The following is a 24614-nucleotide window of genomic DNA, read 5'->3' as shown; positions in this document are numbered from 1 at the left end:
TCTTGGATTAATAAAGGAGGTGTCATGGATACTTGGTGGTGGTGGTGGTGGTGGGTACATCTTGAAGGTCACATGACGGGGGCCTAGACCAGAGAGACAGCCTGGGGGGGGGTGTGAAGGGGGCGCCGGGCGATGCTGTGCAACGATCTCCTCCCGGGGCACCCCGCGGACTTCGTGCGTCGCGCGGCAGAAAAACGCAACTTTGACCACCGCCGCCGGACAGGGCGGGCGGGCGGGGGTGGCGGAGAGATTTAATTAAACCAGGGTGGAAAAATTGTCGCAAATTCCTCTTCACGCTTCCACCGCGGTGAACACCGGGGTCGCGGTACTCTATCAGGGGGGCCGGACAGAGAGAGCGAGCGTGCCAGGGGAGAGCCTTTGTCCCGGGGCCCACGACGCGCCTTCTGGGCAAAGGCGGCCTCGTACGGCGGTCCTAGCCCCAAACACCCCCCCCCCCCCAAGCTCTGCCACCGAGGCTATTTAATTAGCTGTCAATGATTAAATTATGAGAAGTAGCGCTGGATTAAAAAAGGTTTTCTGCCCTCCCGCCAAGGCCAAAACGTACATCCCAAAAGAGATAAGCCTTTCATACCCTTGCTTTATAGCGCTGCATGCCGCTTTTGACCAACACATAAATATGCAGGTAGTGGGCTTCCCGCCACCCCCCGCTAAACATTAATCAGCCTTAATAAGCTTTCAACTTTAATAATCCTTGATGTAAAAAATCCCCGCTACCTTCAGAACAGACCTGATTGATTCCTTATAGGTGCAGTGCCAACTTCGGGTTTGAACCCGTGACCTCTTGACTGCTGTGCGAGTGTCCAATACACTGAGATACGAAAACTAATTGGCGATCGTTCATAGCCCTCTCCCCTCCCTCATTCCACTGCCGGATGAAGGACTCGCAATGCCACGTCGGGTCACGCGGGATGTTTGACCATACTTCACCCCATTGCTCAATGCGGGTTGGCGAAGGCAGAGGGCACAGAAATGGATCAAATATCGCTTAGTACTGTGGCCAGGAATCGATCGAACCAGGTACATTTAATGGCTACTGGGGTGGCGGTGGAGGGGGGGGGTCAAACACAACATCAAGCTTGGGGTCCCCCCCCCCAATTGGCGGCCAGCATCACCACCGACTGGTGCAGGCGGCTGAACGTTCCGTCGGCAAAGGTGGAACCACCGCCGCCACCACCGCACATCTGTTGTAAGGGTCCAGGGCTCAGGTTAGGAACCCGGGCAAGCAGAACCGTTTAATTGGACGAGGCAGCTGATGGATGCCGAGCCCTCGCCTCGGGTCGGGGTTAAGGCTCGAGGTTAAATAGACCGACGACATCATCGCAAGAGCGGTTACGCTGAAAACATTCAAGCGGGAGGCGGGTTGCGGGTGGTTGCGGAGGGGGTGGGGGGGGGTGAGGTCGAGAACAAGAGAGGTTCAGGAGAAAGTGTCGCTCGTCGATGCCGACGCGCATCGAGCGATGTGGAGGTGCGTGCTCGCGCGTGCCCGTCTTATTTCATTATTCCACGTTTATTACTATTATTATTATTCGGAGCCAGCTGTCGTCCTCGTAAAACACAAATGTTGCATTTTAAAACCCCCCTGCCGAGGTGCCTTCGTGAGTTGGGCTACTTTCACGTGCTCGTCTCGGCCACGCACCGTCTGGATTTACGTTTTGCTTTTAGTTTCTCTTTTTTTAAGCAAAAAAAAAAAGCTATTTTTTTTCACGTAAGTTTGGCAACTCTATCCTCAGCCAGGCTCTATCCACCGCTGGATGTCACCGTCTTGAGGGTGCAACGTACGCGTCTGTGGCACCCGTGCACGAGCGAATTTCACATCGCTGCATCCTCCAAACTGATTTCACGTGAATTGGCAAACTTTTCGATAAAACTTTTTGAACCATAAACGGGTTCTTAAAGTCGCTCGAGTTTTCTAATCTCGACAGAGCGCCGACCGTGTGGCGGGTTTCAGGCGAGAAGGAAAAATCGCCGGAAAAAATTGCGGTCGTCGATATCGGCGTGAGAATTTACCGCTGCGATTAAAGTAACAAGCCACCGTGGCTCCTCTCCAACAGTTCCCTCCGCTGCACCGAGCACTCCCGAATGTACAGTCGCTCCCGCAAAAGGTAACCCTTATATGGTGAACGCATACCTTTTACAGGCACTCAATTAAATCAACGCAATTTTTTTTTTAGCGTAATGTATCCCGGCCGCAGTGTGTACTAGAGTAATGTAGATGTTATCCGGATGTACAGCACTGGTTTATAACATTATCCCCCCCCCCCCCCCCCTGCAGTGTTTACACTGTGTGTCAGCGTGGGGGAAATGGAATTTTTTGAAGACTATTTTTATTATTATGTTGTTTTTTAAATCAGTAACAAACCTAACTGTCCACTGCCCTTCCCTCACAACTCAATGAATTGTCACGATTGAGGGTCATCACGATTCGATTCAAGAATTTATAAAAAATTTGCAAACATTGCGGTGACTGAAACGAACCAAATCCATCCAACAATCTGCTGCTCCCTCAGCCTGCAACTCCCTGCCCCCAGTAATCTGTGCCATAAACTCCCTGTCCCTGTCTCAAGTCCAGGACCTTTTTTTTTAAAAAAAAACTTCCCTTTTTTTCCTTATATCTATGACTGACCGTTCTGGCATGGATTTTGTGTACTTAATATTTGTTTTTCGGCCATCGTTAGCTTGCAGCTTCCCTCCCTGCGATGTCCTGTAACTGCCACCACTGTCAAAGTCCTTGGGCTGTGGTCGTTCCCGTAAAAGAGCAGCTTAGTTCAGTGGGGCTGCACCCGGCTGTAATAAAGTCCGCGTCCGACTGCCTCTCTCTGTCGAACAAACCTGCCCGCTGTATCTGTGCAGGGTCTTGTCATGTCGTCACATTTTATTTCCTCTCTACATCTACCGCTGTACTGATGCGTGCGAATCAAAGCGTCGATGCTTTCACACGCTATGCAATGCGTGCAATCGCAGACTTAATAAAGGGGATATGGGATCAGCGCATCGTTAAAATCTCCCACCTTGTGTGCAGAAATAAACGAAGCATTTCTGAAAGGTATTTAAGATTCGAAAACCGTCACTTAAAAACAAACGAAAAATAATGCGGTTATAACGGCAAATCATTTGTAATTTTAAACGCCCTACATTAGCATTGGTGCATAGCACGACTCCCTCCACGCTTGCGTCCCGTCAACCCGAGCCAGCCTACACCGCGTGAGATTGTATTCAAATTTGGCAAAGTCTGAGTTCACACGTTATCTGATATGCCCCATGCTGCCTTGCCAACATCACGGTTACCAAGGTTGCTCGCAGTGTTGGGAAGAGTGTATCAGAAGAGCACCAGGCAAAATTGCTTCATCACCCTCACCGCTCTGGTAAAGCTTTTTTTAACGCCACTAAACAACAACAAAAAGAAGTGTATTTAATGTTTAATTTTGAGCAGCAAATTCGCTAAATCCGATTTCTGTGCCGGGATGCAATAAAACACCTCGGTGTTTGGACTTGCAAAATCTTGGCAGACCGTCGCGCCCGCCCGCCCACCCCCCCCCCCCCCCCCCTCTAACGCTAATGTTAATCCCATCACAAAAAAAACGCTGGAACATATAACATAACATAATTACGCACGCTCCGTTCTACCCGAGTCTAAAGAGCGGCTCCAGTGTAAACTTACAAGGCGGCTTAATTCCGGTTGCGTACGCGGTTTAATCGCACGTGGGACGGAGAGGCACGTCAGCTGAGAAAGTATCTACTTTCCTGCAAAAGTGACTCAAGTAATGCCACTTAAGGGATGGAATTGTACTATAAGACTTCAAGCAAGCAGCATTTATTTAATCGCTTCGTGTCTACGTGGGAAAAAAGTCAAAACATTGACATTCTGATGTCATTAACCTGATAATGATCATCATCCGATTAGGAAACGGTGTTCAGCATTCCATAAGGTTTGCCAGTGAATCGTAAATCACAGCAACTGACAAGTTCATGATGGCAAACTAAGCCAGGCTTCACTCTTCATAATCATTTTTTTCACGAATGTGCTACTCACAGTGATCGATTGTGGGAGTGATTTAAGGGCCAGGCTTTTGCTGTTGTTATTTTTATTTGTTTAAACAGGACGTAACATCTCGTGAGACATTCTTGGAGCAAATATTTGGATTTGGTTAATATGAGGATGAGCAAGATGAGATAAGGTAGCTAAAAAAAAGATGAACAGGAAATATTTTTCAATTAAAACAAAAACAACCCCCATTGGATTCAAGAACATTCACAAGTTCAGAGCCAACAACGTAGACCAGCGGTTCTTAACCTGGGGGTAGCGTGATGCCCTTTCTGGGGGTGCGTGACATGAGCAGATTTTCTTTTTAAGGTAAATAATCGAAACACAAATTAATTACTTTATGGGCATGTAAGTACTTTGGTTCATCAAACCCTATGTGTTTATTCACATTAAATATGTTTTTACTATTGAGAACCAAAGGGGTGCAAGGCTGCAACAAGTGTTAAGAACCACTGAGGAACACAATTTTGACCGGTTAAGAAAAAATAATCTCGCTTGGGCAGAACACGCCGCAAGAAGCGGACAATGACCCGGCGGTCGAGGGCAATAATGGAGTGGCTGTCAAAGGAGGGAACATCCCCAATAGGACATCCATGGAGATGGAGCTATGAAATCAGCTTTTGTGGATCATCTGATGAATCGTCACATCACGAGACAGCGAGAGATGGCGACGGCTTGGAGAGAGTCCTTCATTCAGCGTTGGATAGATCGAGGATGACGATCTAAAAAATTTAATAAAGCAAAGCATTCAAAAAAATAACTATCAATGCCAGCAACATGGACCACAAATAATGCTTGTGTGTTCCTGTGTGGAGCCGAGCACGTAGAAGGAATTTGGGAGTCGGAGAGGGCACAATCTGTACTTTTTAGGAAGCGTTCCTGAAACACAGATAAAACCACAGGAATGCCACCCGCCCCATACCAGGCACAACGACACCACGGGGACAGGAACGGAAAACACCGCGGGCACAGCGAGAGGCGAGCGGATGGGTGCCGCCCACTGTTCTCGCCCGCTTAAAAATTCGACCCGGCTCAACCAACCCCAGATGCGAAGCATGACCTGGCCGCACAGACGCGGCACGGGGAAGGTGCCCATCCAGTCGGTGGTGGAAATCCCACATTCCTATGGCAGGGATGAGTCAGAGCAGCCTCCGTCGTTGACTTCACGACCATACGGCACTCGTTTTACCAACGCCTCAGGACGAGCGGGCCCGATTGCACGGCCGATTTGTGAGGCGATGAACACACCCTCCGCGGGGGTGTGTGCCACCCTTTGTTTGGGCGTGTCACAACAGGTGTCTCTCGTGTGAATAAAGGGGGTCCCCCCCCCCCGAATGAAGAAACTTCAGAAGCCGTTCTCTGAAATCGTTTTCCCTCCGGCTGTTTTGGCAGCAGGGGACGATTCTCCTCCTGCCACTAGCTTAAGCGAATTCTGAACGGGAATTCCACTTTGTAACAATCGGGTGGAGCTGATGAATTGTCACGATTTGCGCTCGAGATTTTATTCCACGGTGTAAAAAAAAAAATTTTGGCGTCGAGTTTTTTGCGGTCTCGTTTGTGTTTTTCTACTTTTTTCCCCACCACGCTTGTACACTTTGGTTCGCTCCATCAGCACAAATTATGATCTGCAAAAAACTTGCCTTTGAATTGCATTCATTTTAAAATAATCGATTATCGATCACACAACCATTCACATGTAGGAATCGATTATAAAAGATGGATCTAGACAGCATTGCACGCCCGCCCAGGAAACGTGCAAACATTGGGTCAACGTTGACATATGGTTAAAACCGTTGGACCAACGTTATATCCTAACGTTATCCTAACATAGTCCCAACATTCCATGTTTACTGGGTACTGGTGCAGACATCATCAAGATGAGAAAACATTTTTCTTGGCCTTTTTGTGTGGAGGGGAGGGTGGTGGGGGGGTTAAACCATTCATAAAACTCCACGAAAAAGCTTGGCCTTCGCCTTCAAATGGACACTCGGACTGGCGCAGAGGTGCGTACTCACAGATGATGTAGTAGTCCCTGCCCCGCTGGAACTCCAGGCCCAGGACGCTCGGGCTGAACTCCTGGAACTTGATGGTGTACTTGACGTCGCGGTCGGGCCGGTTGCAGGTGAGCAGCGGGTTCTTGCGGCGGGTCGTGTCGCACGACTCCGCTTCCGACTGCGTCACCATGTACAGCTTGTACTGGTAGGTCTCCGTCGCAGCCCCAGAGGACGAGGGCGAGCCGAATCCCGTACCTCCTCCCGGAGGGCCTCCATCGCCGATGCGGGGACACACGATGTCAAGCTTGTCGCCAATTTGTGGGTAGACGACCAAGCCGCCACGTCCTGGCTGGAATCTGTTTGCGGTGGGTGGGTGGGTGGGTCGGGGGGAGGGGGAATTGAGAACCGCACAGGAGCAACAAAGTGACGGGGGAGGAGACAGCATGGTTGGCTCCGTACAGTGCGAAAGAAGTCCAACATACATGCATGGTTGGTTTGAAACTACTACAAATTAGTGCCGTGGTATAATCCCAAAATGAAACGAAATTGCAAAAAAGTTATTTTGGCTTTGCGGAAATTGAAGGTTATTAACATGTGATTTTATATATATATACACGAACACACAATATATTTAATGTACTGAGGCACTTATCAACAAATATCACTATAACTATATACATTAACGATTTTTTTTTTTTACCATGACATTTTTTTGGTTTGGCAGGCTCAGATTAACTCCATCTTAATTTAAAACATCACAATTACAGTACAATTTGGATTATATACCATTAACCTAAATGCACTCCATTAAAAACCACTGCAACTCGGCCACATCATTTCAATCTGCCTGTGCATACAGTATAATGGGCCAACTTCCAAAAATGCATTTTCACACAAATCACAAAAATAACGCATTCATCGCAAACGCCGCACATCTAAACACAAACTCTATTTACCCACTGATATGGTTCATCTTTAAAACATTTACGTCTCGTAAGTGAAAAAGGCCAATCGTTTCATTTCGCTATTTGAGGTTTTTTTAGCCCAACTGGCCAGGATTGGGCACCGTCACAGCCCCTGCTACAACCCGAGAGCACCGACTAGAGATACAATCTTCACTTGTCGCTGCCACGACAACAATTCATAATGTGCAATGAAATAAATAATAACAAATATATACGAATTAGGAAGAAAAGGAAGAATCGATTTAACGTTTTTTTTTTCAAGGCATCAGCTTATTAAACCGCCGTCTGGCACGAAGTAGCGGTCAGGACAGAATATGGTGAGTTGCCGTGATCTGCGGTTGTGTGGCACTGCCAACAAAGTGCCCTCCGTGTATTTTCGTACAAATTATTGCGGTCGCTGAAGAAACACGGTAACGCGTTAACCACCTTTTTTTGAGGGGCCTTGAGGGGGGGTGTGGGGGGGGGGGCGGGAGGGGTGGGGTGGGGTGGGGGGCAATGGGGAGGAGGGCAGACTAAGAAAGCAAAGATGCCCTCAAGCCGTAGCAGTCGCCCACTTTCGATTCGTCTTGCTTATCCGATCTACCCTCAGGGTGATACATAAAGGCATATGTGAGTAGATATATGCTAAGAGAGTTTAGTGTCTTTACTACGCAACTCCCCCCCCCCCCCCCCCCCAGCGGCAGCGATCATTAAGTTACGGTGAAATGCAAATGGATTTGTGGGCTAAGGCATGTTCAGTCCTCCATCGCCTATGTTGCATTTACGGCGTTTTCGTCTCGCAACTGGTGGCTATGTCCCACCTCCTGATAGTTACTATCACTGCTGATCATGTGTCCCTTTATAATTCTTCGTATTGTTATAATCGTCAGCCCACCCATTGTTGGACGAAGGCCTTTGCCATGCTCACGCAGTGTCAGTAATGCCTGTTGTTTGAGGCCCTCTTAGCCACGCTGGTCGGTGTGAGTCGGCGTGGGTCAGTGTGGGTCATCGTGGGTCAGTGTGGGTCATCGTGGGTCATCGTGGGTCGGCGTGGGTCGGCGTGGGTCAGCGTGGGTCAGCGTGGGTCAGTGTGGGTCATCGTGGGTCAGTGTGGGTCGGCGTGGGTCAGCGTGGGTCAGTGTGGGTCAGCGTGGGTCAGCGTGGATCAGTGTGGGTCGGCGTGGGTCATCGTGGGTTAGTGTGGGTCATTGTGGGTCAGCGTGGGTCATCGTGGGTCATCGTGGGTCAGTGTGGGTCATCGTGGGTCAGCGTGGGTCAGTGTGGGTCGGCGTGGGTCAGTGTGGGTCAGCGTGGGTCAGTGTGGGTCATCGCGGGTCATCGTGGGTCAGTGTGGGTCATTGTGGGTCATCGTGGGTCATCGTGGGTCATCGTAGGTCAGTGTAGGTCATCGTGGGTCATCGTGGGTCATCGTGGGTCAGCGTGGGTCGACGTGGGTCAGCGTGGGTCAGCGTGGGTCATCGTGGGTCAGTGTGGGTCATCGTGGGTCAGCGTGGGTCAGCGTGGGTCGGCGTGGGTCAGCGTGGGTCAGTGTGGGTCAGCGTGGGTCAGTGTGGGTCGGCGTGGGTCAGCGTGGCAGTGGGCAGGAGGACCAATTCAGCGACCATTCACCAATCATTTTAGCCTTGGACAAGCATCAAACTCAGATGTCTGGGCTCGTAGCAACGACTGCAATGCACTAACTGCCGCGCCTCCACTCCCCCAATGTCTCTTCTTTTGTGGCGAGGAGGAAATCCTCAGAGTCTCCATATTAAAAAAAAAACACGCAGCTTTGTAGGCCATGAAATCCCACCAACACTTGCATCGACGGTCCTCATCAGTGCTGAGAGACAGAGTGAGAATATAGAGCCATAAAATGTGCTTATCTTGCCAGCATTAGCGGGCGGCCTTAGTTTCGTCTATTTAGTGACATCCTTACTGAAAGCCCGTCCAATACACACGTGTGTAACACCCATCAGCTGTTAATAGCGGCTTATTTCCTTCCAAACACTCTCGAGAGTCCCTGGAAATTACTGACATTGAGTCCCAAGCCCTCATTCACAGTAACAACCTCTCCAGCACAGGCACATCTTGTTAAGCTCCAAGGTAACAGCTCGGGAGTGGTGTGTGAGTGTGTGAGCGTGTGCGTCGGTGTACGTGAGCGTGTGCGTCGGTGTACGTGAGTGTGTGCCTTGGTGTGTGTGTTGGTAGGTCTCCTCTAGGGGTGAACTCATCCTTAAATTAAATCCTGTTGCGGTGTGCCAACATCAGCACTGGGGAAACAAACGCGGCCTGGCGTCTTGTTGGACACTGGACACCCACCCCTATCGTGTGCTGTGCCGGCCATCATGGGTGTTCGCTAACAGCACTTGTCCCAAAGTATGTTAAGGCTACACGGCGGGGGGGGGGGGGGGTCGTTGTCTTTGTCTATACATTACGTGCATTACACAGACGAGGAACCTAAAACGCTGAGCAGCCAACTGAAGGCAGTCTCGCCAGCTGAATGCGAGGTTACCAACCCTTGAATAACACAGTTAACACTACACATTGCCATTGGGTTTGCTAAGACAGAACAAAATAGCTCATCTTTTACGCCAAGTCAACACGAGTAATAATTTACAGCCTCTTGTCAATCCAGACCTCCCCACACTGTGTCAGTGATTGGGAGTTGTTTGACCATACTTCGCCACGCTGGTCATTGTCGGTTTATTGAAGCCAGGGACACCAAGACTGCTTTGTAAAATGACTCGCCACTGAATTTCGCTGTGGCCGTGAAACCAATTCAGGTCGCCAGGTTCATCATAGCACGGTGCACTAACCACTGCGCCACTACTCCGCATGGCACACTGCAGTACAACCGAAAAATCCACACGGTGCGGTGTTATATACGAGGCCAACGTTTTGGACAATCGTTGAGATTCCCAGCGAGCATGTAGACAATAATAATCAAGCATTAATATTTAATTGCGGAAAACAATTCCAATGCCCCTCATATTTATGGGGTGGGGTGGGTGGATTTAATTTGACAGATAAATATCTGCACATGACTGCTTGCTCCGTCCGAGCTCAGATTATAGCTTGGAGGGTTTTACTTGGTAAAATAGAAAAACAAATGTTTTATTTGTTCTTTTTGGAGTGATTTACTTACCTTTCCTATACTTTGCACTCGTATCGTGTTTTTTCATTGTTTTTCAGTTGTAACACTCTGACAAGCCTCTCACTGGACATCTGTCAAAAAGTGCTTTATTGCTCATCGAATTCTTCCACCATAAATAAAGATTCTGGTTCTGTTAACAAACTACGTTTCGATTTAAAGCTTTCGTGACTGCAGTAATTCATATTCTTAGCTCTTTGGGTAAAGTCACATTGAAGGGAAACAATAAAATAATAAAATATATATAAAACAATAAAAAAATTCTCACGACGTTTCGACCATAACACAAACGGTCGTCATCGCCTGATGACGACCGTTTGTGTTATGGTCGAAACGTCGTGATAATTTTTTATTGTTTAATATATTTTTTATTATTTTATTGTTTCCCTTCAACGTGACTTTACCGAAAGAGCTAAGAATATAAACTAAGTTTCGTCCACGTAAATCACGATGGCCACTTGGGTCCGTGTGGCCAGAACTTGTCTTGACGCGGTCAATCACACGCAGGGCTCACCACACACACAGCCACCAGTGTACATCGCTGCTTAGCATATCAATCCGCCCCAGGAAAAACGTGCCCCGCTGGTTTGGACATATGGACTAAAAAACGATACACAGCCACACACACACACACCGTGTAGAGCAATCTCTGCTGGGGCATACAGTACAGCTCTTTAAGAAAATACCAAAAAAATAAAGAATGTTTAAACTAAGAGGAGGAATACGGGGGTGGTAGAACCCATGGTCACTAGGCCAGGGGTCAACAGGTCACAGTCGCCCGTCCCCGCCCGCGCTTTGAAGGGAAAATGAGCGAAATGCTTTGACCGCCGCATTGCCTTTGATATTGTAATCGCCGGCCTAATCTGCATTTTACGCGGAAGGGGGTGAGAGGTGCAGAGGTGGCGAGGCGTTTTGAGAGAGAGCAGAGCGAGAGGCAGGCAGACAGATAGACACGGGGGGTGGGGGGCCGTGGAATAGACGGAGGGAGTGTAGAAGCACATAGAGGCGAGGTGGGGGGTGAGGGGTGTGAAGAAGCACAGAGACGACACCGCAGATGGAGACAGGGGGTGAGAGGAGAGGGAGGGAGGGAGGAACAACGCGGGAACGCGAAGCAGATGGAGACGGATGGAGCGACGGGGATGCGAAACGAAGGACAGCAGGAGCGGGAGACGAAGGGAGGCACTGCTGGGGAAAATGGGGCGAGAGAGCCATGGGCAGCGAGAGGGGCGAGCGCCATGAGATGGTGCAGGACGGGTAGCGGAGATGCTGGGGCAGGGTTCGCGCGCTGTTACATTTTGAGCTGAGAGCGGCCAAAAATCGGCAAATACGAACGACCGAAATAAATGTGTCCGTTCCCTGCGCCCCTCCCCACCCCCGGCCCCCGTGTGCGCACGTACGCGGCGAGGGACACGGCCGGGCGGAGCGGATCTGCTCAGAAGCGGCGTCGCCGTCATCGTCGGCCCTGATCTCCCCACTGCTCAGTGAAGGTCTCCCCACCAGCAACACCGTAGCAAGCGAGGGCGTGCAGGCGGGAGGTGCGGTGGCACGCGGGGGGAGGAGAGGGTGGTGGAGATAGATGAGTGGTGGGTGGTGGACGTGGGTTGTGGGTGGTGGACGTGGGTTGTGGGTGGTGGACGTGGGTTGTGTGTGGTGGACGTGGGTTGTGGGTGGTGGACGTGGGTTGTGGGTGGTGGACGTGGGTTGTGGGTGGTGGACGTGGGTTGTGGGTGGTGGACGTGGCTTGTGGGTGGTGGACGTGGCTTGTGGGTGGTGGACGTGGCTTGTGGGTGGTATAATTTGATGAGTGGTGGGTGGCGGTTGGTGACTGTGGGGGGTTTCGAATGAGCAGCGGAGGGAGGCAGGGGAAGGGAAATTCGAAGTGAAACGTGAGGCGAGCGGTAACAGCGGGAGAGGTCGCTGAGAAAAGGGCAGCACGGCGTGGCGGTTGAGACGAGAGAGGGAGGGGGGAGGCGCTACGGTGCTGCGCTCGTGCGCCCGCGGTCAGTGGAACTACGCAAAGGGACGTGGGGGAGGGGGCCGGGGCCTGTGTGGGGCACTGGACCCCGCGAGCAAGCGGTAGAACGTAGCGCCGTCGTCACCGCCGCCGCTCGAGGAGGCGCAAGGGTGGATTTTTTTGCCCGACAAAATTGGGTTATTGGTTTTAATGGAATTAAACCCGATTTTGCCGATAATAAAACCTGGTTTTATTATCGGCGTCTCGTGCACACTTCAATCCTTCTGCTCCTCGTCGTCGTCCGCCGCTGCCGCGTCGTCTTCGTCGTCGCTCTCGCCGCTGGACTCGGTGTTGTCGTCGTCGCCGTCGTCGGACGTGGGGTAGTCGTAGAACGCGTTGGGGTTTGACTTGATGAAGACGAGCTTCTCGACTGAGTTGGGCGCCAGGCTGTTCCTCAACTTGGAATGGATAAATCCCAGCGTCGAGAAGTTTCGCTCAGACGCAGCAGCAGCAGCAGCGGCGGTCGACGTGGCCATGCCGCCATGCGCTGAGCCCGGGCCCCGGCCCGAACGCCGCTAATGGGTGCCTGCGACTGAAATCCCGACTTAACTTTAATAAAACCGAATAAAACCGGATTTGGGCAGGATCCAGGTGCTCCGGTTTTATATAAAAAGCGATTAAAACCCGAATGAATGAAACCGGGCCATGCCAGCCTTGAGGAGGCGGCGGACTGGGATCCGCTCGTGGTTTGAGCCGTCTCAACTCGCGATCGGGAGCTTGCGCAAATTCACATCACCGTCGGTGGTCAACCTGGCCCAGCCCAGCCCGCAATTCCTGCGGCGTCAGTAAAGTGAGCGCCGCTACTGTGTGGGGAGTCAATAATGGCTGTGCTGAAGATGGAACTGACCCCTGCCACGGGAATGTGGCATTTTCCACCGCTAGGTCAGGATTGCCACCGATGGCGACGATGATGATGATGATGATAAGAGGCACCTCCCAATGTTTATTTCGCGTGGGAGAAGCCGCGACTTCCATGGATAAAGACAGCGTCAGGACTGCAGAGGTGGCTCCTGACATCGGTGCTCTCCGTAACCACCGCCTCATGTGCCGCGTCATGTCCCGTGCGCCGCATCATGCCCCGTGCCATGCCAGCCTCAATAGACGCTCGCTAACAGCACTCGTCCCAACAGACCATTCGATCGACACGAGGATTTCTTTGCACAGCATGTGCGCTTACGCTGGGTGCGGGTGCATTGCGAGTGCGTGACACAAGTGGTTTTGGCAGATGCACAATACACGAGAACTTAAGATTAATATCAACCGTACACTTTCCACAAATATTTTGGCAATGTTTTTTTTTTTTAGAGAGGGGCTAACGTTTCAGATGATTGCCCAGGTCGCCGTTGTGCCAGCAGCAAGACTTGCCGGGGGGAGTGGTGGAGGGGGCGTGGAAATTCGATCTCCCTTAGCGGTCGCCCCAGTGAGAGTCGTCGTTCCCCCCCCCCCCCCCCCCCATAAGTACCGGGCAGAACCCCAACCACCGCTCCGGGGTTGCTGCGACGTCGAAACGAGGCCACGGAGAGTTTCACGGCGGCAACCGCCGCGGCGGACGGGCAGCGCGACGAGCATCTTGCGGCAACTCGTGTGGACATCGCGCAGGGCGCGCGGGTGACCACAAAACCTCCTGCTCATGCAGGCCACAAACCAAATACGCTCACCAGGCTGCCGAGAGCCACAATATGGGTGCTGCGGTAGCGAGATGTTAACTCCCTCGCTTGGTATACAGGAGGTCGTGGGTTCGATCCCGACCCCAAATATGCAACAGGAGTTGGAGTCTGCGTGTCTCTCTCCCCGTGGTCGCATGGATTTTTTATCCAGGTCCTCCACATTTAGAAACGTGTGTTTAGAGTATTTGGCTGCTTTAACTTTCCACATGATAAGCCACTTCGTTGAGCTATCATATGCTATAGGCAAGTCGTTTCTGAAAAAAGAGCCATACAGCTCAGTGGGCCTTACCTCGTAAAATAAAAATTATAGTCTCACGTCACATAGGGCGGTCACACTGCAGGATCTAAGCTCGCGCCGTTGGGCTGTGTGCGTTTTACATTTTAGAAATATGTGGGAGCACTCATGTCTGGATTCGCTGCCAGGGGTGAGTGCCCCAGGTTGCTCCAGCTTCCGCAGATCTTTCCCGTTTCCAAAAAGTTCAAATGAAAAGTTTCAAATCAGCTGCGTCTCTATTGAGCGGGGTGCTGAAACTGCGGTTTGGTCACCCCCCTGGAGGACACGCAATAACAATGAAGGGGTAGAACTATTTGTAAGGGGAACAAATATGACCAAACATTGGCTCCTGGGAGAACAAATATTGGGCGAGAACACGATTTGGCGAGAATATATTCGTTTTTCTCCACCCCCTCAATTGCCCTCTTGTGTGAACGCCTTAAGAACCGTGATGCGAGGGTGATTGTAGCAAAGTAATCAGAATACGATTACCGATTACGTGGAGTTTCAAGAAGGAGTGCAATCGTGCCGTGCGTTATTTTAAAATAAAATGTAATCTGACCACTGCATTACTTTCACGATTGGTTTTACTTCCCAACTCAGCACGCAGTGAGGCCAGCTCAACCTCGCCGATGAGAGCGGCGTAAGCGGGGCACGACCGGAGGCTGTGGCTTTGTGGCGCGATGGTTGCTGCTGCTGTTGCCGTCTTGAACGCAAGATGCCCTGCGTGATCATTTGTCCCTTCGACCGTTGCCGGTGCCAGAATTGAATCCGTCGACCGGCAGAGACCCACGGTAACCTCCTGCATTGGGCACAGAACAGAAGTGACCAGAGAAATGGAGCAGCACTGCGGATAACTCCCAGGTCATCCAAATCTTTTTGTCTTGGAGATTTGAGTGCCGAGTTCAATCGATTTTCTAGATTTGAAGCTTTCGTGACTGCAAGGATCCATACTCTTTGGTTCTATTCGGTAAAGTCGCGTAGGTAAAAAATAAAACAACAAAAATCACGACGTTTCGGCCACAACACAAGCGGCCTTCATCAGGTGAAGGGACCAGCCTGTCTCGAAGACTGCGCTGGAGTGAAATCCCTCTCACACAGCTTCAAGGTCGTAGTCTGAGCTTGGCTCTGTTTCACTCCAGCGCAGTCTTCGAGACAGGCTGGTCCCTTCACCTGATGAAGGCCGCTTGTGTTGTGGCCGAAACGTCGTGATTTTTGTTGTTTTATTTTTTTACCTACGTGACTTTACCGAATAGAACCAAAGAGTATGTTTCAATTGATTTGTCGCGCGGACGGTGGGTCCCGTTTTGCCAGCATCCTGGACAGATTACAGTGGGAGATTCCCGGTGCTGTGTGAGCACAGCAGCAAAAAACAAAGCCAAGGAAAAAAACGTCGACATTGCCGAGAATGAACACACGGGGGTCTCCTTCAGGAATACCAATAACGGGCAGAGGAAAGAGAGGAGTCGAACGCGACAGCACGCAGCGAATGCCCCTCGCGCACCTCCGATTAGCACGGTCGGCTACGTGTGACGCAACAGAAGACCACCATACGTACATACGAATTCACTTCAGGAAGGACTCTTTTTACTTTGTCAACGCAAGACGACACTCATTTATTTTCCCCCGGTGACCAACACCGGCCTTCGGTAATCCGATCACAGGGACGCAGTCTCTCGCAACGCGCCCGTCCACGCACGCTGCCCTCGAGGGCACGTCCTGCATCCACCGCTCGGTGCAACTTTGGCCAAACGGTCAAAATAACGACCTGCGGCAAATAATGTGGGAAAATAATAATAATAAATCACCGCCTGTCAGCCGACTGTTAAGAAGGGGTCACCCCGACGACAATGGAGCGTGGGAGGGGGGGGAGGGGCTACGGGCTATTGTTTGGGAGAGCGGGGGGTCCCCCCCCCCCCCGCGTGATTGATTCCCTTTGAGCTTCCTCAGCGAGGAGAAGACGCCCCGGGGTTATTGAAGAGCGACACTGCCGCCGGCAGCGTCGCTCTTCAATAACCCCACAGGAGCCGTGGTGGGTCCCCGCCAGCCCTCGCCCACGGGGTGCGTCGGCCAAAGGTCCCCGACGCAGCCCACCCCTCGCCCTCCTTCCCCCAACCCCCCAGCGCTCCCCCCCCCCCGCCCCCTCCACGTGAAAGAGAGCCTCGAGGCTTCCCGAGGTAAAGAGATACTAATCACAACCCTGGTTAGTTACCGTCCACCGCGTGACACTGCGGATCGTAAGGCTCTGGAGAGAGATGCATCCCCCAAACCTTGTGTCGATAAAGTTACACAAATCTGATCACGTGCGCAACACACACACACCACACACACACAACAAAGACAAATATCCATTCCTATAGCCTGTAACAGACTGTTGGGGCAAGTGCTGTTAGCGAGCACCTATGAAGGCCGGCACGGTACACGAGGGGGTGGGTGGCCAACACCACGCCCACACGTTTTTGTCTCCCTCCTGGCGACGTTTACACACCGCACCAGGTACTCATTTGAGGCTGAGTCAACCTAGGGAAGGCCCAGGACCGGTTCAGATAATCGTCACTGGTGTTGGCCGTGAATGGGAATCGAACCTGGAATGCCAGGTTCACAGCGCAACGCGCTGACCGCTACGCTACCCCCCCCCCCCCCCCCCCACACACGCACCACACCACAAACCTGTCAGATTATAGAATGCACCCCCAACTTATTACTTAAAATAGAAGGGAGAAAAGAGCATCGTCTAATGCAAAGGATGTGGTATGCCCTGCCGCAACCCACTGCGTGATTTGAAGATTTACATTTTGTGGACTATGGCTGTGGTCGTTGTGTAGGTGGACATGATAAACAACTTGCCACATCCAGTAATCACTGGCGAAACGTCGTGCTCAGATTGTAAATGTTGTGGATTTGCTCTCCGACACACCGGTGCGCTGTACTAATTGGCTGTGTCGTGTGGTGGTGGGTTTAACGACACATTTATATTTACGTGATCTAACCCAAAAAAAACTAGATTATGAACAGAAAAATATTAAGCCTTTTTTTATTATAAAATAAACACTCACAGACAAATTTGGGCTCTTTTCCCGATTACGAATCAAATTTATCTGTCTGTTTTGTGTAAAAAAAAATATCTACAAGCTAAACGAGATTGCCTTCAATCATCATCATCAGACAGGGGCTCGTGTTTGTTTCTGTGTCGATTGCAACTCACCCTGAACCTGGTAAACCACCTTCAATTCCCGGCCACGACTCACAGCAGTGGAGCGTGGCAGTTGTAGAGTCCTTGTGTGCCCCCCCCCCCCCGCCTCATCAATCCGTATTAAACAGTGTGGCGAGGTATGCTCTAAACTGCCCCCCACGACATGGGGAGGCCTTCATCCAGCAGCGGATTGGCAAAGGGCGCTGTGCTGGCAATATGTTAACTCCTTCGCCTGGTATGCCGGAGGTCGTGGGTTTGATCCCGACCCTGACACCTGCTGTATATGTTTGGAGTTTGCGTGTCTCTCTCTCTCTCTCCCCATGGTCGCGTGGATTTATCTCTGGGTCCTCTGGTTTTTCCCTCTACATGAACGCATGCGTTTAGAGCATTTGGCTGCAGCAGATTTCCACATGACAAGCCACTTTTGTTGAGCTATCATTTGTGGCCAGGAAAAATAAGCTATATAGCTCAGTGGGCCGTACCTGGTGAAATAAAAAATAGTTTTATTTTGCTAGTTTAACGGTGTGAGCATTCTTATTATAATTTCCAGTGATTCTAAGTGTGGGATGCTGTTGGCACGATATAAAAACAGGGCATTCGCGCGTCTCAAGGCATCGTTCACGGTGAACGTGGCGACTCATTTGTGCCTCGTGCACCGCCTTTCGCGACGGCGTCGTACCCCCCGGATCTTGTCCAATGACGTTCAAGGTCAGAGCTTCAAGGTCAGAGCTCGCGCAGTTAGGCCGGGTGGACGACGATGCGGCGGTGCAGGTGACGGAGTCGGATCGTCGGCGACGCTGGTGAACAACGCGGCGAGGCTGGCGGAGGGTGGAGAGACGCCAAGGGATGCGCTACGGCCCGCCAAACCTCCCCGCAATAAGGGCGGCACTTTAATTTATTATTATTCTAATATGTCACCTGCAAAATTCCCTTGAGATGGAACATCTCATTTGCGAGGGTGACCGGGGTGTCGATTGACACGAGCACACACATGGCAAACACGTAACGACGCGTGAAAACAAACATTTTAAAACGACGACGAACGCCCTTCCTCAAAGGGCTCCTCGGCCAGACGAACGAGCAGCAGCGTTTAAGTCGGCGGAGTTCAATTTCTATCACGTTTAATTTTTATTTTTTACTCTGAAGAACACGCACGAGCCAACCAATAACCTTGTTGCCCTTGTGCTTAACTGCAGCGTTGCGGACATGTGCCCTGGATAAATGGGGACCGACCGCAGAGGATGGTGATGGTGGGAAGACTGGAAGGTGCTACGGGAAAAGGAAACCCCACTTTCTGACTGGGCGTCAAAAGATCAGACACTGGACGGAGTGCACAGCCGTCTCAGTGGAACAACGCAGCGAAGGACAGAGGGAAGTGGAGAGCGAGAGAGCAGTGCTAGGAGATGTCGGTGAAGGAGACGGTGAGGGCCCAAACGGCCAAGTAACTGAAGAGAGGAGAAGAAGACAACGACTTGGGGTTCACGAGGGCACCACGGTGGCTAGGAGATGTTAACTACCTCGCCTGGTATACAGAAGGTCGTGGGTTTGATCCCGACTGACGCCTGCTGCTGTATATTTGGAGTTTGCATGTTCTCTCCCTGTGGTCGCGTAGATTTTTCTCCGGGTCCTCTGGTTTTTTCCCCTCTTAGAGATGCGTTTAGAGTATTTGGTGGCTATAAATTCCCACGCGATAAATTCCCACTTCGTTGAGTTATTATTTGTGGCCAGGTCGCTTCTGAAAAAGAACTGCATATAAACTCAGCTGGCCCTTGCCTGGTAAAAATACTATTTAGAGAATCAAACAGAGGCGGGCAACTGCGATGCCCAGTGTTCGGCCGTGTCTCTGACCTTTGCGGGGTGCGAGTGATCGCAAAGCAGTGAAAGGGTGAGAGTGGAATACAGCAGTCAAGCCATGCGTCGAGCGGCAGAGGTTTCACAGCATAAATGTAACCCTTGTTCGAGTTAGAAATCCAAGTAATTGACCCACAAGAGAGCGACAACAGGAAGAAAAAAAAACCCTTCGCTGTTACACTTTCATAAATAATTTTATTTTTTTGCATTTAGGAAATTGTAAGTGAAAAAAGTAATATATATACGCTATTCGATGCCAGGCTCATAAATTGGCAGCGGAACATGTACTCTCACATGCATTATACATGTCTCCATAATTACACCATTACAATGCAAGAGCTGGGGACGTGATTATTCAGGACCGTGTACCCCTCCCTCCCCTCCAGACGCCACCCCCCAGTTTCATCATTTTTTAAACAAACCGCGGAATACATTAGCCGCTGTCGCAGAGCGGGACACGGAACGGGGGAGGGTTTTTTCCCGGAGTTTTCGCTGTTTCGTGGCGGGGTTTTTTCGTTTTTTTTTATGGCAGCCATCGCCTAGAGGAGGCGGCTCGTGGACTCTCGGGCAAATTCCTCGCTCGGAAAAAAAAGTTAAATGGATGTGCCAGGTAGTAGGCGGCGTTCCGTGTTCAACGAGTCGCCTCGAGACGGCCGCGTGGCTCGCGGTGCGAAAGCCTCCATGCCGGAGACACAGAGAGAGAAGGGGGAGGGGGGGACACGGAGGCGTAACCGTGGAGGTGCTGGGTTTGAACCCCGGCTTTTGCCGCCCGTGATTGATCAGTGTTCAAGTGTAAAGCCGCCCGAAGGTCTCAGACCGGAGACCAGCCAAGAAACGCGTTACGCGTGGTACGAGAGTTCATCGTCGTGCCGTGGATGCTCTCTTACAAGCGGGGAAAATAAAATAAGTGGCGTCTTGTGTTGATAATGTACAAAGAGCGCTTCCTGAAGTGAATTCAAATGTTTGAACTCCTTTTGCACAGTACGTAGCCAACCGTGCTAATCGGAGGTACGGAATTCAGACGTAGTTCTGCGACATCGTCTCCTGAGGCCGTACGCTGACAAAGTTAATCGATGTGACACTTAATTGCCTCGATACACACACACACACATATATAAAAAGAGCATTGATCATTATACCTCGCCATACGAAAGACAAAGAAGCAGTGTGATTGCACGACGTGGGACAACAATAATCAGCTTGAACGCTGGGAACGAAGGGTTAACGCAGTTTCACCATGAGTGAGGAAATTATTTATCTGGCTTAGGCTTTGTCTACCAATTATAAAACTAAAATTCTGCTGCTTTGCTTATTTATTTCGTCAAACACAGTTTCGCACGGAATAATAATTTGGGGAAAATTAGCTCAGCTGGCGCGTTGCGCGGTACAGTGTGCCGCTCAGCAGAATAAAAACGTAACACACAGACGAAGTTGACGCTGCTGACCCAGGAGGGCGCAGCCCAAGCGTCGGCTTATTCGCCTCGAGCCCTGACGGTCAGCGGCGACTGTCACACTTTGTCATCGGCAAGTGTAAAAAAAAAATGTAAGAGCCAAACGTGAACAAAACGCGAGGAGATTCGCAGGTGACGGGGACTTCTTTACGGTGGGGGGGGGGGGGGGGGGGGGGGCGGCGACCAACGTCGTGACTCCCCCCCCCCCAATGAAATAGTAAAATAATAATAAAAAATCGCACCCCACCGCCGTCCCCCCTTTGCGAGAGCGTGCACGCTGGGCGTCACCGCAGCTGCCACCGCTGCGAAGTCGCCGGTGTAACTCAACCACGCCGTGAGACACCTCCGTCAGCCACACCTGGCGCGGAGGAATTCATCAACAACAAAAAACTGAAAAGAAGCCCCCCCCCCCCCCCACACACACACACACAGACACGCAGAAGGAAAGTTACTCGCGTGGCTTTAATAGAGCGGCACCTCCAAAATGAGGCACTTTAGAGGTCTCTCAATGCAACCGGTGAGACTTCAGAATGGGGCCTTTTTAATGTCCCGCGGATGCCCACAATGGGGGTGCTGAGGAGTTCCAAACGGCATGTGTGGAATGGGGGGGGGTGGTGGTGGGGGATTTTCGTCGATTCTTAAAGCTCGCGATAATGTTTTCTCGATTACGTGTGCCAGGGGGGGGTGGCATGCGCACTACGCCGTGAGCCCGGTAGCCACAGTGGCGAGTGGTGTATCTGAACCAGTCCAGGGGCAACCCGCCACCCACTTCACCCAACCCACACTGACCAAAATGGTGAAGCATGGCCTGAATAACTCCCACGACCGACACGGCATGGCGAGGATGTTCATCCAGCAGGGGACAGACGAAGGCTGTAAATAAGTACTGCCGTTAATTTAAATCACTATTTGTTGCACGTAACAGGTTCATGTCACCCCTGCAGCCACTCAAGGTGCGACCATTCGCCGTGACGTTCGAAACGACGATACGCCGAAAAAAATCGTGCAATGGAATCAAAGCACAGAATCACAACAATTCATGACATTGCCGTGGGTGGATGAGGGGGCGAATAGAATAATTTATCTTGCAAATATATTTCTTCATCGTAGCATCCTGTTACACCCCCCCCCCCCTTTCACCCACCCCGCCCCCCTCAGTTGTTCCGTACTGTCAACACGGAGCCGGTATTGCGTCTCTCTCTCTCTCTCAACAGAGCAATCATGCCCCTTTGCGAGAGATTGTTTCGAGCAGAAGCGCAGCCTCGCACGTATGATGGCGCCTTTTAATGAACCTGGGGCTCGGAAATTGTGGGGACGGGCAGGGCTCGCGAGGGAGGAAAGAAAGAACACAAAAAAATCGGCGGAAAGCAAAAACGAGCGACGCGTTTCGCACAGCGGCCGACTTCACTTCACGTTGCTCTCGACAAAACAAAGTGGGGGGGGGGGGTGAAAAATTCCCACAATGCCCCCCCACAACTGCCCGGGCTCGGTGGCCCCTCAGTGACGTGGCACACGCCCGCAGACGACGACGATGACGACGAGGAGGAGGAGGAGGAGGCCAACAACAACAACAACAACAAATCAGACCTCATCGTCCGTGGCACCGTGACGAGAACGGCAGCGCGGCACAGAGTGCGTGGAGAAGGGGGGGGGGCGGGTTAAGTTTGATGGTGGGGGGCCTGAGGCTGTTAGCCGCGCCACCCTTGCCAGATGTTGGCCAATCGCTCCATTGTTTTTTCACTTTGAGTTGTTTCGACTCTGGCTATTTTTGTTGTTGTCGTCATGCGCTACGTACAACTCTCCAAAGCCGAGCCGCAGTTAAAATAAACAAAAGCGTTTGGATTGCGGCACACAACTGGGCATGATGCACAGTGACGCTGCGGCATTGGTTATTACAATTGCACTGGAGGATTTATCGTCGGGCTATCGGATCGCACTTCAACCATTGTAGAGTAGGATGTAGATTTTTGTTAATTGTGAGGGGGGGGAGTGCAGCCTTTCTGCAGCAGTCATCAGGACCTAGGAGCACGGAGTGAGGGTGGCAAGCGGAGCGAATGGTGGCGCTTAACAAAGTAACGTTTTCATATTATTATCAGAGTTGTCTTTTTTGTTTGCATTTTGACTGCTTGTGTTGTGGTCATTGCAAACATGATGCCTTGAATAAAGGTGTCAGTTTTTGTGCCAGTTAAAAGGGTAAAACCTATTCCTATAACGTTTTCATGTTGCAGAGGGGAAACGGCGTGGGATTTGCAGATTATTGCCAGCAAACGAAATTAATTGCAGAGGGGGTGGGGGTGGGGGGGCGGGGTAAAAAAAAAAAAGACCTCGAATTTTCAACTGTAGAACACATCGCTAGATGGGACGCATTTTCGCTCGACAGGATGATGGCCGATGGATGGACTGGTAACAGTGGGCAGCCGGAGAGGAAGAAAGGAAGGAACGCCTGCACCGAAACGTTACCCTGCCGCGGAGATTGAGCCGCGGGATGGAGCCGCGAGATGGAGCCATGAAATCAGCTTGCACGCGCGGAGTGCCATGCATGGCAACAGCAACGGACCGTGGAGGGATGGTGATGGCACGAACAGCCCTTCATCCAGCAGTGGATAGACAATGGCTGATAAAATAATGGAATTCCTAGCGGCAAGGTATTTCTTGGTGTTGTACTCGCCGCTCTTCTTTTTGTATTATTGAGTAAGATTTGGGTTTCACTGCACCGGACGACTTTAACAGCTGTTTCTCTCCGTCGCCTGTGCCTGCTAAAGCTCTTCCCTGCCACTGAAAATATAAATCTCCCTGCATCCCCGTCTCTCTCTCTCGCTCATTCTCGCCCTCGCTATCTCTCTCTCTCTCTTGCTCTCTTTATTTCTTGAGTCGTATTAAGTCGTAACTGCTCATCCCCACGTCACACGCAGCGCACGGTCATTACGATCTCACCAACTACACTTGCTGGATGCTCAAATAAGAATGCAAATAAATAAATAACCCGACGCGATTGCACTCTGCCTAACAATAAAGCGAGGAAGGGAGGGGGACGTGCAATTTAAGAAAATAATCTGGCCCGGGGTTTTTTTCTTTCCTCCTCCTTTGTTAAGAGGACCGCACCCTTGTGAGGCCAAATGTTTCCACAAGACCCTCCAGGCCAACTGGACTCCGATTAAGTGCTCACACGTCACCGTCCGCCCATCTGCCAGGGTGCCGTAAAAAAGAAAGAGCCAAAAGAGAGTCCGCCATGCACTCCGCGAGAGAGCGTCGCGCCGCTGTGCGTGTCGGCTGGCACGTGTGTCAGCCGACATTCAATAAAACCATCGGCAAGGCCACACACAGCCTGAAAATATAGGCAAGTAACAACTTTGGCGATTTGTTGATTGCAGTTGACTCTGTGGGAGAGAAGCTTAATAGCTCATCGGATTCCTCCAGTATAAACAAATATTCTGATTCAGAGGTAAAATGTATCAATTAAGATTCAAATATATTATCACCCGTGGTGGTAAAATGCAGATTCGTGGGTTAAAAATCGCTTCGCACGTTCACGAAACATTGTTACTTTCTCCTCCAAATGTTGAATGTAATTTCGTGATTATTACGCCCGTTTACCCAGGAAGGCCTCGCAGAGTCTCACGGCTCTTTTTTATGAGGGTTCTGTCGAGTTATTCCGAGTCATTTGCGGGAAATGTTCCAAAGCTGGCAAATTTGGACCATGACGCCGGAACGCACACAAATGGCCTACTCTGGCAAAATGACGTCACGGGATCCTTTAAGTCCACTGCGAGTGAAGCAGACGGCACACAGCATTTTTTACGTTCATGGTTAACACACACCACTGCAGTATTAGCCAGGGCAGCCACTGGATTCCAACCGCGAAGCAACAAACAAGCGGTGGAACGTGCTACCGCTGGGCCACGTCACCGCCATCGCCCCCGCAGCGACGAGAGGCGGCTACCACAATTGTGCGTATCGTGACCCTGCACCACAGGTGGAATCGTGCGTGTGAGAGAACTGATCATTTTCATTT

The 24614-nt window shown here is 51.1% G+C and overlaps 1 protein-coding gene across 1 annotated transcript in view; it reads right to left on the bottom strand.

The window, feature by feature from the left end:
• LOC116952475 (ephrin-B2a-like) overlaps positions 1 to 24614 on the bottom strand; it is a 169100-nt gene that overhangs the window by 79191 nt on the left and 65295 nt on the right. Inside the window, exon 2 of the mRNA XM_032971857.2 lies at positions 6079 to 6413. Within this exon, the coding sequence (XP_032827748.1) occupies positions 6079 to 6413 (335 nt within the window). The remainder of the gene's footprint in view (positions 1 to 6078; positions 6414 to 24614) is intronic.

Source organism: Petromyzon marinus, chromosome 47 (assembly GCF_048934315.1).
Source record: "Petromyzon marinus isolate PM22_M1 ecotype Great Lakes invasive population chromosome 47, UKy_Petmar_22M1.pri1.0, whole genome shotgun sequence".
NCBI lineage: Eukaryota > Metazoa > Chordata > Hyperoartia > Petromyzontiformes > Petromyzontidae > Petromyzon > Petromyzon marinus.
Note: the sequence above shows the minus strand (reverse complement) of the source record. Positions and strands in the feature narration are given on the sequence as shown.